This window comes from Rhipicephalus microplus, chromosome 6 (genome assembly GCF_043290135.1).
Source record: "Rhipicephalus microplus isolate Deutch F79 chromosome 6, USDA_Rmic, whole genome shotgun sequence".
NCBI classification, from domain to species: Eukaryota; Metazoa; Arthropoda; class Arachnida; order Ixodida; family Ixodidae; genus Rhipicephalus; species Rhipicephalus microplus.
In genome coordinates, this window is record NC_134705.1 from 135,709,319 (window position 1) to 135,723,081 (window position 13,763).

The 13,763-nt window shown below is 43.5% G+C and overlaps 1 protein-coding gene across 1 annotated transcript; it reads right to left on the minus strand.

The window, feature by feature from the left end:
- Window positions 1-2,695: 2,695 nt before the first annotated feature.
- On the minus strand, window positions 2,696-13,450 carry LOC119166922 (DREAM core complex component lin-52). The gene is made up of 7 exons (XM_037418315.2): window positions 13,325-13,450; window positions 13,016-13,090; window positions 12,894-12,928; window positions 11,302-11,368; window positions 6,472-6,555; window positions 3,304-3,354; window positions 2,696-3,222 (listed from the first exon to the last, which is right to left on the minus strand). Exons 1-7 carry the CDS (start codon window positions 13,344-13,346, stop codon window positions 3,152-3,154), a joined length of 405 nt encoding a protein of 134 aa, XP_037274212.1. The 5' UTR covers window positions 13,347-13,450; the 3' UTR covers window positions 2,696-3,151.
- Window positions 13,451-13,763: the final 313 nt, after the last annotated feature.

The window sequence follows — 13,763 nt, forward strand, 5'->3', positions numbered from 1 at the left end:
CCTTACGATGTCTTACCGGCACATGGAAAGAGTGAAAGCACGCAAAACGTCCAACACGTGTTATGTTGCACCATGAATAAAAGTATGTACCAAGGTATTTACGGGTTCATTCGCCAAAAGCCTAGCAGAAAGAGACGCGTTCCCGCACACAATCTATCGAAGACAATTCTTGAGGACTTCCATCAATTCACGAGGAATTTTTTCTGAATCATCAGGATGCCGGAACCCGCCGCTTGAATTTACCTTGTCTGGCATGAAGACATCGTCTTTCATTGTGAAATACACATGCCTTGCATCAGGTCCGCTGTTGCTGTCTGCGTCGAACGCCACTGCTGCCCCCATATACTCGCGTTCTGGTTTTTTCAAGGTCTCGCAAGAACATAACATAGCAAGCGTTGCGTTACGTACGCAGCGTCTTGTCTCGGGCGTACGCACGCATCTCTTACTGCACATACGCAGTTCTCTCTCATGGCAGTGCTGCGTATGCGGGATCATTAGATACGCCCAACTAAAAGTGTCTATTGTGCAATGGTACTTGCCGTCTGTTTCGCGTTACATTCATTTCCACAATGCGTGGGATCTGCCAATTTTTTTTTCATTTTTCACGTAGAAACCATTCAAAAAAATTGCTTTCAAACATTTAGTTACACAGCATTGATATTCCAGAAAACAATTTTAGTATAGTTGTTTTGATAGCATTCACTAGGTGGCAGCACACACATATTCGAAATGAACCGTTACGCTTGCATGCACTGTATTCTTTCTTTCATCAATTTTTGGAGCCCTCTCTACCAGATTCAGCCTAACAGACAGGCTCCAAAAGTATCTCATTTTTGCAGTTCTTATGTGTGCTATTATAGCGCTTTTCTTTGCACCTATCCATAGTTTTTTAAAAATTTGTGCAATACAAAATTGACAACCATTCAATGAGCATAGCCAGTCTAACACTGTGTACAGCTGACTGCAAAATTAAATTTTCATTGCACTTCATGCCTTGCCTTGAAAGAAGCAGTTGAGCTTCCTCCACGGATTACTGTTGCAGGCATGGCCAGGGGCCACATTTCCTGCTCAAGTGTTGTTTATAGTGACTGGATGTACAATGGAGATTCAACTGTTTTGTGATGAGAAGGTGGTGTTTGGAGGCTCTGCCTTTTGTTGATTGCAAGGCAGTAGCAAGTTTACATGAAAAAATGAAATAATTTTTTCTGAAATGACCTTTTCAGCAAGCAGTGGGATACATGCGCCACTGTTTTCTTGAAAACCTTTTACAAAGAGCTTAAATTTTGTACACATTATAAGCTGATACAAATGCCAATGCCGCCCTCAACAGTTGGCATGCGTAGTTGACAAGATTAGGCCTCATAAAAGGTCAACTGCACTAGTAAACACAGACAAAAGACTAGGAAAGACAGGCACCCGGAGTTGATAGGCCTTCGCATAGAGTTTCTTATAAATGCACTATAGGGAACTACGACACTAGCATGGATAGACAGCTTTGTCTAAACTGTGTTCTTTCGGCTGAGTTTCACTCCACCTAGCGTGCATCCACTTTGCCGCAAGAGAAAGTTCAGCAAACGTGCAGCCGTTCCTCACTAATTCAAATCTGGTCACAAAGTTCCCCACTATCCAATCTTGTATCCGAAACAAATGACAATACACCACAATAAGCAAAGCCACAAGCACTAAGATTAGGCATATGACCCATCCTTACGATGGTGGTTGAACGATTGCAGCACTTTTGAAATCATTACTCATGCCACTAAGAAAGTTGGCTACAAGGCAGTTATTTGCAGCACATATTCACATTAGATAGCAACAAAAATCTCTAATGAGGCAAGTCCAAATAGAAATGAACTTGAATGCTGCGTAGAAAAAAAAAGCTAAATACAGCGCTTTATCGTTGTGTGACATAGTATACACCATCTATACTAAATAGGGAATCACACATACAGATGCATTACTCACCAACAAAATATTGCACACTGCACTCACGGAATGCATGTGAAAATATGAAGACCACATTCAATATTTTTTTAGAAGGCTGTGAATGGTAGACCATTAAAAAGCCATCACTGGGGTGTTTCCTGCAGCAGCATTGCGAGAGTTTGAAATAAATAGAAATATTAAGGCAAAAAAGTTAAGCATTTTTTTTGTTGGCTCTTTTGTAATCAAGTGAGTTGTGCTAGTTTGCTGCCCCCCATCCCTGCTACCTTTGTATGCTTAATCTTACACACACTTAATATTGCAGACCAAACATTCACTAACTCGAGAAACGACTACGTTTAAAACGGCAATGACTGATCAATTCACCTATGCAGACAAATATATGGTTTAGCATACTTTGTAGTAGGGCAATGATATTTTTTAACAATACTTAGTGTTGTCCTCTTCATGCTCTTACTATAGCCTCAAATGCGACACTGTGTTTAGTTTAACTGAAGCAGCCAATATCTAAAAAACAAGAAAAAATTTGTAAGCCAGATCAAGACTTCCTTAAGATGCCACCACTTCAAAAGTGTCTTGGTATTCACAAATTTTACAGATTGCGAACTTTAGCTATGCACAGTGATTGATGCTGCAAGCAGTGAATGTTGCACATGGCATTCTGTTTGAAACTTCCACTGCTTTCAGGGCATTCAGCCATTCAGTACATTGCAGGCATGATTCCTGCTGAATGACATATGGTAACCAACACTGAACATAAGAGACGTTTTAATGCACACCGAAATCTACATATGTAATTCTTTGAGCATTTAACTTTTCAAAAAGTGGCCAGGTTCAGTGAAGCCAGGATCGAATAAAGACCATAACCACCAGGCAGCTGTGCCGAGTCACAATTGAGTACAACGAAACATGTGTGCACATGTCACATTATTTGCTTTGCTGAACAATGAAAACACAGCACATGTATCACTTGATATGAAATGGCGATAAGTTACATTTAAAGATAAACTTTATAGGGCTACAGTCAAATTTAGCAACTTGTCAACTTAATACACAATTAGTATCGACGCGTGGTGTGTAAAGTTAACCTCATTGATGGATGTTAATGGCTAGATGAACCATTTGTACAGGCAAAAGGCACTACGCCTAATGGTGTCCTCTGGTTGCACTGCTCCAGATCCCGACAGTGTCTTGCAACAGGGCACTCTTATGCAATGCACAACCGCCATTCCAAACACTTGTCGTCCTCGTTGCACACCAGCGTCTCTTGTTCCTCTTCTGAAAGGCAATCCATCCAGCTGTCCATCTCACACACTCAGTGTCCATGCATAAAGGAAATCTCTTTTCACTTTCGCACACCTTTATCCTTGCGAAGAATGTCTAGGAAGCGGCCTCTTGTCATTTCACGAGCTGAAAAGAGAACAAGAGTACCTGCACGTAACAGAAAACGACAAGCTCAAATACATGTCGTTTGACAGGTGCACTGACCACTGGGAGCGGAACAGAACCAACGTGCTCTGCCCTGGAACACAAGAGGGAGCTGATCGAGCATAATCTGATGATCAAGACAGAACGAGCAGAAAGGCTGTTCTGTGGATAGAATAAATACAAAACGACCTCCAGACGACTTGGACAGGATCGAAATTTAAGTGCTTGGGTCCAGAGAATCTGTTCTGGCCTCGCTCACTCATGACGACAGTTTGAGAAAATCACCATTGAATAACTCATAGAATCGCAACACCACCTAGCATCCACTCAAGACATTAGCAACACAAAAAAAATTGTTGAAATCATCATGCTCTTAAATCTCAAGCTTTGAAAAACAATATCTGCCAATATTGATGTTCAGCTATAATAATTCTGTATTTCTTGATGTGTTGAAAGCATTTCTGAATTCCTTCAGCTACATTATTGGCTGTTTGCTCCCTCTTGTTCTCGTATACCGTTCCTCCTCTATTCTGTAGCAGAAAATTTACAAAAAACCTTCCCTGGACCCAGTCACTAGTGTGAGCACCCTACCCACCACACCTTAGACCCCCTACACTAGTTTCCAAAGAAAAAAAAAACTTTAGCTTTTTTTTTTCAGATCCCACATACTTTGCTGGTGATATTTAATCACCTGATGAGCGTAAGGTTGCCCGTAGAATTGTTGGAGATTCATAGCATCCAAAGCAATATCACATCCTAAACCCCCAAAAAGTGATGCACACAAACATTAGCACTGTGTATTTGTAATTTTCTTTGTTCATCTTGTGTGCACTATATCTTTGGATACCTGTATTCAAGCTACTGGCATTTTTATGTGATGTGTGCACAGATCATGCAAAAAAAAAAAAAAAAGGCCTACCTACATTCCCTAAGGCCTTACATAGGTTTCAACGAATGGGGACAGGAATGCGAAACCCACGTTGGCCTGTTTGGAGGCTGAATTGTGTAACTAATTTTGGCCTTACTTAAAGTCACTGACTGTGACAGATAGCCCACTCATACAAAGCAAGTGCATTAATTGATAAGTGCAATGCTGTCAATACAATGGATGATGGCAGCACCTTTGAAGGTGCAAACAAAGTGATCAACAGCTCCAAAATTAAATGTATGAAAGTGTATTCATGAAAGATTCTACTGAAACATTTCAACAGTCAGTACAAGTGCATGCAATGCCATTAGACTGAAAGGTGAGATTCCAATGCGCAAGGCAAGTAATGCAGCTGCCTTTCATTAACATGCATTTGTGTTGGATGTTATGTGAACCCTCAAACCTAATGGATTTTCTCACCTACAGCTTCTTTTATCAGTACTTGTTCAGCCTGGACGAAAATGCTTTTGTGGCAAATTCCATTGCTAATAACAATTTTACCAATGCACACCTTGGATTAGAAGAGGATTGTAGTCTGTCCAGAATATACCATACTTACTCGCATAATTTGCGCACCTTCTTTTGCAATACGGGTCCCCGAGAAGGGGTGCGCAAATTACGCGGGGATTTCGCGAGCGCATACAAAATATTGTGTCACAGTCCTAACACGCACAGTATATACATAAAAAATTAATCAATTGGAGCACTAATGAAGTGTACTTGTTAGTTATGAAAAAATTGGCGCGTACTTAACCAGTCAGACCCGGTCACGTGTCATCTAGCAGGAACCACTGATCGCGAAGTCTGATCGGGAATTCTCGCGGCTGCTGCCACCGCCCTCCCGAAGCACTAAGGCAGTGCGATAGTGTGAACATTCGCTTGCTATTCATTTTCAAGCAAACATTTCTGACAGACCTATGAAGCTGGTGCTGTTGCAAAAAGCCTGCCGACAATTAAAAAAGGCATGACATGCTTTCCCAGAGAGCTTCCTCACACAGGTGGTGTGCACTAAAGAAGTAATACCCAACTAAAACAAACTAATTTTTTGCACAGAAGGCGCAACATCGCTCATGCACATTTTGTCTGAAGAAATAAAGATCTGGTACTTCATCACAGATTCTGGCCAACACTGGATTACCCTACAGCAACATTCAGTAACTTTTATTTAGGAGCACCCTAGAACAGCTATATGGTTTTGTGGTGTTTGCAGAGCTGTATTACATAAGCGGAAGCACAAGAAGCCTCTAGCAGGAACTGAGACACCTCTGGGTAGAAAGCAAAACACTCACAAAAACATTCTGCAAAACCAGTCGCCATCAGCCTGACTACTCTATGTTCTATCTATCAACCGGTCCTGTGCTTGCTGCCGCCACGTTGTACCCGCACCTAACTTCCCGTCTCCTCCTCATGTGTTCACCTACCCTTGGAATCTAGTAGTTGCCTTTAATAACCAGCAGTTATTCTGCCTACGCACTACGTGCCCAGCCCATGTCTATTTCTTGTTTTCAGCTATGATGTCCTACCCCCCATTGGTTCCCATATCCACTCTGCTCTTCTCCTATCTCTTAGGGCCGTTCCATGCGCTTCCCGCACAGCCGCAGCACATTCGCCCGGACCTCTGCCGCACGCAAGCGGGGGTCAAATAAGTCAATTGGTGACTCTCTTTCACCCTCTGCTTGGGTGCGACAGGTGTGCCGGCACGTGCGTTGCAGCTGTGCGGGAAGCGGGTGGAACAGCCCTTAAGGTTATGCCTATCATTTTCCTTTCCACTGCTCTCTGCGTTGTCCTAAATTTAAGTTGAACCTTCTTTTTATGTAAGTACCGGTAAGATGCAGCTGTTGTATAGTGGTAAACTACCACTCAAGAACTAGTAATGCTTGCGGAATGTGCTACACCGCATCCTTATTCTTCTAACTAATTCCTCTAACGGTCAGGCTCCACAAACAAAACTCAATGAGGCAAAATATTTGTGTTGGCATTTCCAAAGGCTCATTTCCAGGCAAAAACAAACCTACTGCACTTGGCTCAGAAAGCAAAATTATTACAATGTATTCTCTCCAACACAACTAGTTTTCAGTCGCATGCACATCTGCCAAACAGCAGGGCTAGGCGTGGCGGATTCTGAACATAGCACTACTATAGTCACTAAAAAAAAGGGAGGCATTACTTACATTCCTCAATGCCCAGCTTGTATGCAAGGTTTTGCAGGTCTTTCACTTTTTCAAGCAGTGCTGCGGCAGTCAAGCTGCCAAGCTCTGCAAGCGAGCAGACAGCAATGGCAAATATAAACTTCAAAGTAATTAAATGTGACAGCCTTGACTTATTGGATGTGTTTGAACTAAGGATTAGAGCAATAATGTTTTCCTGGTAATATTGCTCAGTCAGCAGAAGCAAATGGATAAACTATACACAACAACAACTTATCTTGGCAGTGGAGCGATGGCTCCAGAGGCGGGGTTTCCACACACTCGTATTGCTCTGCAAATAGTATGGCAGCTTGCGGCTAATTTCAGTTTTGCTCGCTCGCATTGTTAATGCATATAGAAAAATATATACAATAATACCTCATTAACTCGAACTCGCATATCTCGAAAAATTGGCTAAGTTGACATTTTCCGCAGCACCAACATTTTCCTATACATCCCATGAATATTTTCCCGTTACCTCTAAGTATTTTTGGGTTAGATTGCAGATAACTTGAAATCTTGACTGGGAGTGGAACGAAAATTCCACTGCCAGACCATTCCACAAGACTCGTGCGATGCTACCGCGCCTGAAGTCCATTGATTTTTTTTCTTAGTTAGCCGCACCTGCCACTACATCGATGCTTTCTGCGAACACGAAGTGCGCAAAGTTTCAACCCAGCGACATATCAACTTTGTCAAGCAACCCTGAGGCACGTCATGTGACACATGCGCTGAGCAATGAGGTCCTTTGCTCACACTTGGCGTAGTTTGTCTTCTTCGCTTTGTGCGGTGCGCATGATTTTCCCTGAGGTGTGATTTCCGTTCATCTGCGCAAACTGAGCGGTACAATTTTTTCGCTGACTGTAAGGAGCGGGTTTTCTACTGGTGCGGGCCGCGGGAGCAGCTGTCGAAGATGACACACACCGACTGACAGAGAAATATGCCACGTGGATAGTGGCGATTGGTTTGGTGCCCTGGTAGGGCGGAGTCGGGTCCTACAAAAAGGGACTAGGAGACGATTCAAAGGGGGTCAGAGAGATACAATACGATGAGCTCGAGATGGTAGAGAGACGTAATGGAAAAGGAAGATAATGGTGCGAAGAGATAGCGATGAGGGGCGATGAGATGATGACTGGGGCAAGGACGGTACGATGTACGTTAGAAGCTCTGCAGCCAGCGCCAGCACACTGCCCTCCAGTGAAGTGTGGAACACACACGTAACCAGAGTAGCTGTGAAATTGTGCACAAGGGGCAAAAGCTATACGCAGTTGCCATGGAGGAGACAACTTGGGGACGTAAACAAAAGAAACCAATGAACGGCTGCGGATGTCTCAGGCTAATGCAAAACATCGTCACCATAAAATTTGAAGCTGAGGTGCTGTTATCCTCGAACTCTAAGCTCATCCTCACTCAATTTAGGTGGGGTCGCCGGACAGTTTCGAAAAGGACCTGTGCTTTGCAGCGCTGGTGAGCACCCATGCGCGTGGAATGACGACGTCATATGAGTGACTAGTGACACTAGATGCAACCCCGAGTCTGATATAACGATGCAAGCAAAACCAAAGCTTCTGGAAAGTGTCAGAGAAGGCCACCTGAACCCTTCAAACATGCGGCGGACCTTCGCAAATATTTTTTGTAGAACAAATTTTCTCCGACTCCCTAGAACAGCTCTCTATTGAATATCTGGCATAAATTTCTGACAATTATTACTGCTTAACGAATTGCAAAGCTGACATTTAATTCAATATTTGGCTTGCAAATGTTCTTCTCATTACAGAACTGATGTTACTATAGCATAATCACGAGGTGCCCGCACTTCCATCAAGTTCTTCAGCCTAGTGCACTTTTCAAACAATACACGCGCATTGGTTCGCGCAAAGGTCTGTAAAAAATTACTACGTTGCCAAAACGGGCAAATTATTGATTCTGAAAGTTGTGTGGCTGGACTAACTACTAAAAAGTGCTGGGTGCATGAGAAACAAATTTCGCATGCTAAAATTGATGATCCAAAAGTGTCGATCACCGGTGATCGATTTCAATAGGCGTGGTAACGAAAGAGTTACGATTTTTCCACCCTTTGGTCAGAGCAAAGACTGGTCAGTTAGTGATAACTATTTCTACGCGGTCGCCGCGGTGCCTCAACGAATAAGCATAAAAAAAGCAATAGCGAGGTGGCCGGTGATGAACATGCCATTTTGACTCACTGTCGGCGAGCTTATCGCAGTTATCTGCAGACAACGGCTCGGCGGAGTTACAAGCGCGTCATGGTGCCGTTCGCAATTTCGCCGCTGCAGCATCGTGCGAGCCCACTTGCGCACATTGCTCACAAAAAAGGAGCAGGCTACTGGCCGTACCCTAACAGGCTCTCGAGTTAATCATGCGCGAAGAATGCACAAACACGCGCATACAATGGACTGCAAGCAAACTGCCATCCATATGGCGAGAGTAGCTAGGGTAAGCGACATACTGCATGCAACTAGCCAAGGATGACTGGTTCGACATGGTAGTACCGCAATTCAGTGGAACGGCATAGTTCACTGCGAAACATTGTCGTTTAAAGGGCCAGTAAACAACCATGAGGTCCAAATATTTTTAAAAAGAGATATATGTGCAGTTTTTCTTTGCGAACATGCTGCCGTGAGAATTTTTCGAATACGTGCTATATTAAGGAAGTTACAGGGGTTAGAACATCGGTTTAAGCTGGTTCCAAATTTTCGCGCGGCCTCACCCCCCTTCTCGTTTTCATAAAGGGGAAGGCGAAACACATCGTCGCGACTCCGCCCACTTTGGCAAAGTGACAACACGTCAGCGATTGGCGTCATCGGCGAACTCGATCAGTCGCAACGCACTTCCGCTTGCTGCAAAGCGTGGTTGTTTGTTTACCGTTCGCCGCCCCAGCCGTTGGTCAACCGGGTAAGCGCCAGGTGCAAAGTGTCGACCACAAACAGCACGGCGAGCTTGTTCGCGTGAGAAAAATGCCGCATACGCTTCCAGCTTTAGTTCTCAAGCCATAGCCGCGTTTTCAGACTAGGAAATTTACATTTTTCGCTAAGCATTGGCTACAGCCATGTATTTTTGTCTTGAAGTTCTGTCGTTGCAACGATAGGTACCCGCTGTGGTCAGGGAACCGATGGGCGAGCAGCTTTGTTAATTTATCTGGTCAATCGCGTCTTGCGATTGTAGGGCGGGCGCCTAGAATATTAGTATATTCTAGGCACTACAGTTCAGGCCTGCGTGCTTTCTTTGATGACGCAAGCTGCAGGTGGCCGACGTGGCCTGCATTTTTTGCTGAAATTAGCACACCTGAAAAAAATTTGACGCTGGCTGGCTAATTTGGCACAGTGTAGCAATTTCAGCAAATGTGATGGTTTTGGGGCAGCTTGGCGCAATAATTGGGAATTGTATCAAATTCGCACAGCTGTTGCACCTCTGCAGTCATTTTTCCCAGTGATTAGCGTGCTTATTTCGAAAATCTGTTTATCTCAAAATTTCCGCTGGCTTGTACGACTTCGAGTTAATGAGGTATTACTGTACACAAAAAATATGAATAGGAGAAACAGATTGTTTAATTTAGAGTAACATTTTAAGGATATATTTCTAGGGAGAACTAAACGGCGTGTTTGTGGCTGTGCAATGTCCCACTATGCCAGGGACACCACGTTTACTTTGGAAAACGGGTATGCTGAAAAGGCAGTGCTGTCAAATATAAAGAAAAGGAGGGCAATCTTGCAAAGCGCAAGATAACTGTATTGTACCAATGACTTCCCACAACCATGGGAGTCTTGTAACAAACAAAAACAGCATTCATTGCAGCAAGGAAAATGAGGAAATTATCAGTAAACTGAAGTAGTAATTTTGGCATGGTAGCAGGCATGTGTTTTGGCTATCTCGACTCCACAGTGCCTTTAAGAAAAGTTAGCATTATAGAAGAGCATAGCATCAGCGCTTGTCTCACTGCACACCAAAGGTGGTAATTTATCAGCAGTGTAGTGCCACTTCATAGAATCTCAAATTACAGAAATACAAGATGTGTCCCTGTGTGTGGTGAATTTCACCACGAGAAGTATATTTGAGTGGAATTAGTAATACTGCTCCATGCTTGCGTCGTGCCACGAACTCTCCTACAAAAAGAATAATAATTTCAGAAACTGCACCTGCATCTAAAGAAAATGAAACTGAAGCACCATTACAGACAGCTCTAATATGTACTACTAATTTAGGAGTAGGACTCTTGTAAAATCCTTGTATACATTTCAATAATTCCATATAAGCTATAAATTAACACACTTTCTTGCATATAATCCACACCCTTAACTTCAACTATACGAAAAAAAAAAGAGGATACATGGACATAACATCTGCTCATACCCCCCCCCCCCCCCCCCCCGTGTGGATTATGAGCGAGAAAATGAGATATATAATACATTTGTTTGTCCACTTCGACTGACCCCAACAAACGAAACTTACAGAACCAAAATAACTAATTAGATAAAATACACAGTTCTTGTTATAAAAGTGACTAGCTAACATTCAGTAGCATTAGCGAATGTCATGCGAGTAAAAATGATATATCTAGGTTATAGGTTTTTAGACATTGGGCAGCTTGTTTTTTTTTATGAAACGATTTTTGGCTATTTGTGCAAATAATTGATGGTCCTTAATCAAGAATTTCCTTCACAGAACTGCCAGAATAAACAAAACGTTCAATTCATTCCATTAAGAATATTAGAGTTTCTTTACAAGTGAAGCCTCTGTTTACGCAATACAGCTAAGGTTGGGTGAAAGACCCAACCTCGCCAGTTGGAAACAGCTCACCTTGTAGCATGACCATACCGTCTTCATCCAGAGCCCACTTTGGTTTGGTGCTCCTTGTATATGCAGGCTAATTTTTAAACAAGGAACATTCAATTACAACACAAATCAACAAGCCAATACAACACAAATAAATGTATCAAGAAAGTCACACATGATGACGCCATATCTAGTGTTGCTGCTGTTATGATGAGTGTCAAGATTTCTTGACTTTATGCTGGTAGAACCACTTGAAAGTCAATTGCAATGCTTATTTAAAGCCGCGACATCTACTTCACAACTATTTCCAGCATTACAAAGAGCAGAGCAAATGGTAAGTAATGCACACAATTGCAAGGTCATATAAATCTCAAAATACAAGATCTACCCTCAATACAAATTTTCGCAGAACTAGATCCCTCATTTCACCTTCAGATGACACTGTAGGCTAACAGTAATGCCAGCAAGGCATCATTGGAAGTTGGCCTACCATGGTTGTGAAGCCTGCATTCACATGGCCATGATCTGATGGGCCAAAGTCACTTCTGTGGTTGTTGCCGTGGTTTGAACTTCTCAGCCATGACGTGTGATAATTGATATGGTAATCAAATGTAACAGCCATACTTCTTACTTGCAATATTGTGCAAATGTAACAATCCTTTTCAAAAACATCGCAAAGCAGTCCCTTCAGACAAGTGAATCGTTCGCTGGTCAAGATTGGCACACACGGCACAGAATACAACCAAGCCCTATACATAGCCTTCATACATTACGAGAAGGCATTTGACTCAGTCGAGAAATCAGCAGTAATGCAGGCATTTCAGAATCAGAGCAACGACGAAACCTACATAAACATACTGAAAAGTCTACAGTGGCTCCACAGGCACCATAGTTCTCCATAAAGAAGGCTACAAAATCCCAATAAACAAGGGTGTAAGGCAGGGAGACCCGATCTCTTCCATGCCATTCATCATCATTATCAGCAGCAGCCTGACTACGCCCACTGCAGGGCAAAGGTCTCTCCCATGATCCACCCATAAACACGGTCTTGCGGGCTTTCCATTGCCACGTTCTGCCTGCGAACTTTTTAATCCCATCGGCCTACCTAAATTTCGGTCTGCCCTTCATGCATTTGCCTTCTCTGGTAATCCAGTCAGAAACCTTTATTGACGCGGTTATCCTGCCTACGTGCTATGTGCGCGGTCCATGCCCATTTATTTTCGATTTCAACTATGATATGACTGATATCCTTAACCCTGGTTTGTTCCCTGACCCACTCTGCTCCCTTCTTGTCTCTTAAGATTACACCTATCATTTTCATTTCCATTGTTCACTGTGTCGTCCTCAATTTAAGCTGAACCCTGTTTCTAAGCCTCCAGGTTCACTCAGCGAATTTTTCATCCCTCGAAATGCAGCTACCTAGCAACTCCCTTCCATAGCTGTCGTCCGTATGAAATGGGACTACTACGCGTCCACATGTGTCCACACGTGTGATTAACCCATACGTCGCCACTACGCCGTCAAAACGCAATCCCAGTGCTGGCATGCCGTGCGCAAGACTTTGTTCAATAAGCGCCGTAAGAATCGACGCAACACTGAAGTGAGCACAAACTCACCGAAAGGAGCGCAGCAAATTCCATTACTCCAGGCACTGCGAGGAACATGCATACGGATTATTGCTCGTACGTTTCAATTCGCGGAAATATGGCTACATGACGAAAACAGGCGGACAGCTTACTCGGTTCGGGCCATAGATCCGGCGACAGCCTCCCATCCAGCTGTTCTTCGCTAAGAAGGGCCATTTCGGAGTCAACTGAGGGGAAATGAAAGTGTCAGAGTACGCAAGGCTGTCAGCCTTGGCGGAATCCGCAGCAGTCACTCGACCCGTTACTGCGTACCGTATCATAGACTACTCTTAAGAAACCTGCCACGACCCTGAAGAACATAATACTTGTAATGAAGGAAATAACGATGCAGAGAACGTTAAACAGCATGCAGAATGCAAAGCCAGCACTGCAGCGGGAGAAGAACTGTAGTACAAATTTACCTCCATTTTTGCGGGACGCCATCTTCGACTGCGGCGGCAGCAACGGCGGAGCAGGCAGAGGCGGATGCGGCAGATTCCTCCCAGGGGCCGCCACGATAAATAGATGGATGGATGTGGCTGTCTCCTTTAGATCGGGCGGCGGATAACGTCACCTAGCCGTAATACTTAGTGAACTAACCGTTAGATTTATCTTCTTTTTTTCCTTTAGATAGAGAGGTTGAGGATTCGTACCTTGCAGTGAAGGGTTTTTATTTTCACTCGTGCCTTGACTTTAGCCACCAATCAGATAACCTCCTTCCAGTTAAGTCTACCCTTTTAATGTCTATCTTGCCCTCCCTGTCCCTAAACCCCAGTGCTTTGAAAAACTCAGCGCCATCATCCTGAACTGTAGAATGAAGCCCTTTACAGAACATTATCAAGTGTTCGGCAGTTTCTTCTT

What these genes read in the sequence shown, in the direction of transcription:
- LOC119166922 (XM_037418315.2), bottom strand. Translation starts at nt 13,346, where the DNA reads ATGGCGTCCCGCAAAAATGGAG. An exon ending in AATTTGCTGCGCTCCTTTCG is followed by an intron (nt 11,369 to 12,893) that starts GTGAGTTTGTGC and finishes TTTAAAAATTAG; the next exon opens with CCTGCATATACAAGGAGCAC. An exon ending in CAAGCTGGGCATTGAGGAAT is followed by an intron (nt 3,355 to 6,471) that starts GTAAGTAATGCC and finishes TTCTCTTTTCAG; the next exon opens with CTCGTGAAATGACAAGAGGC.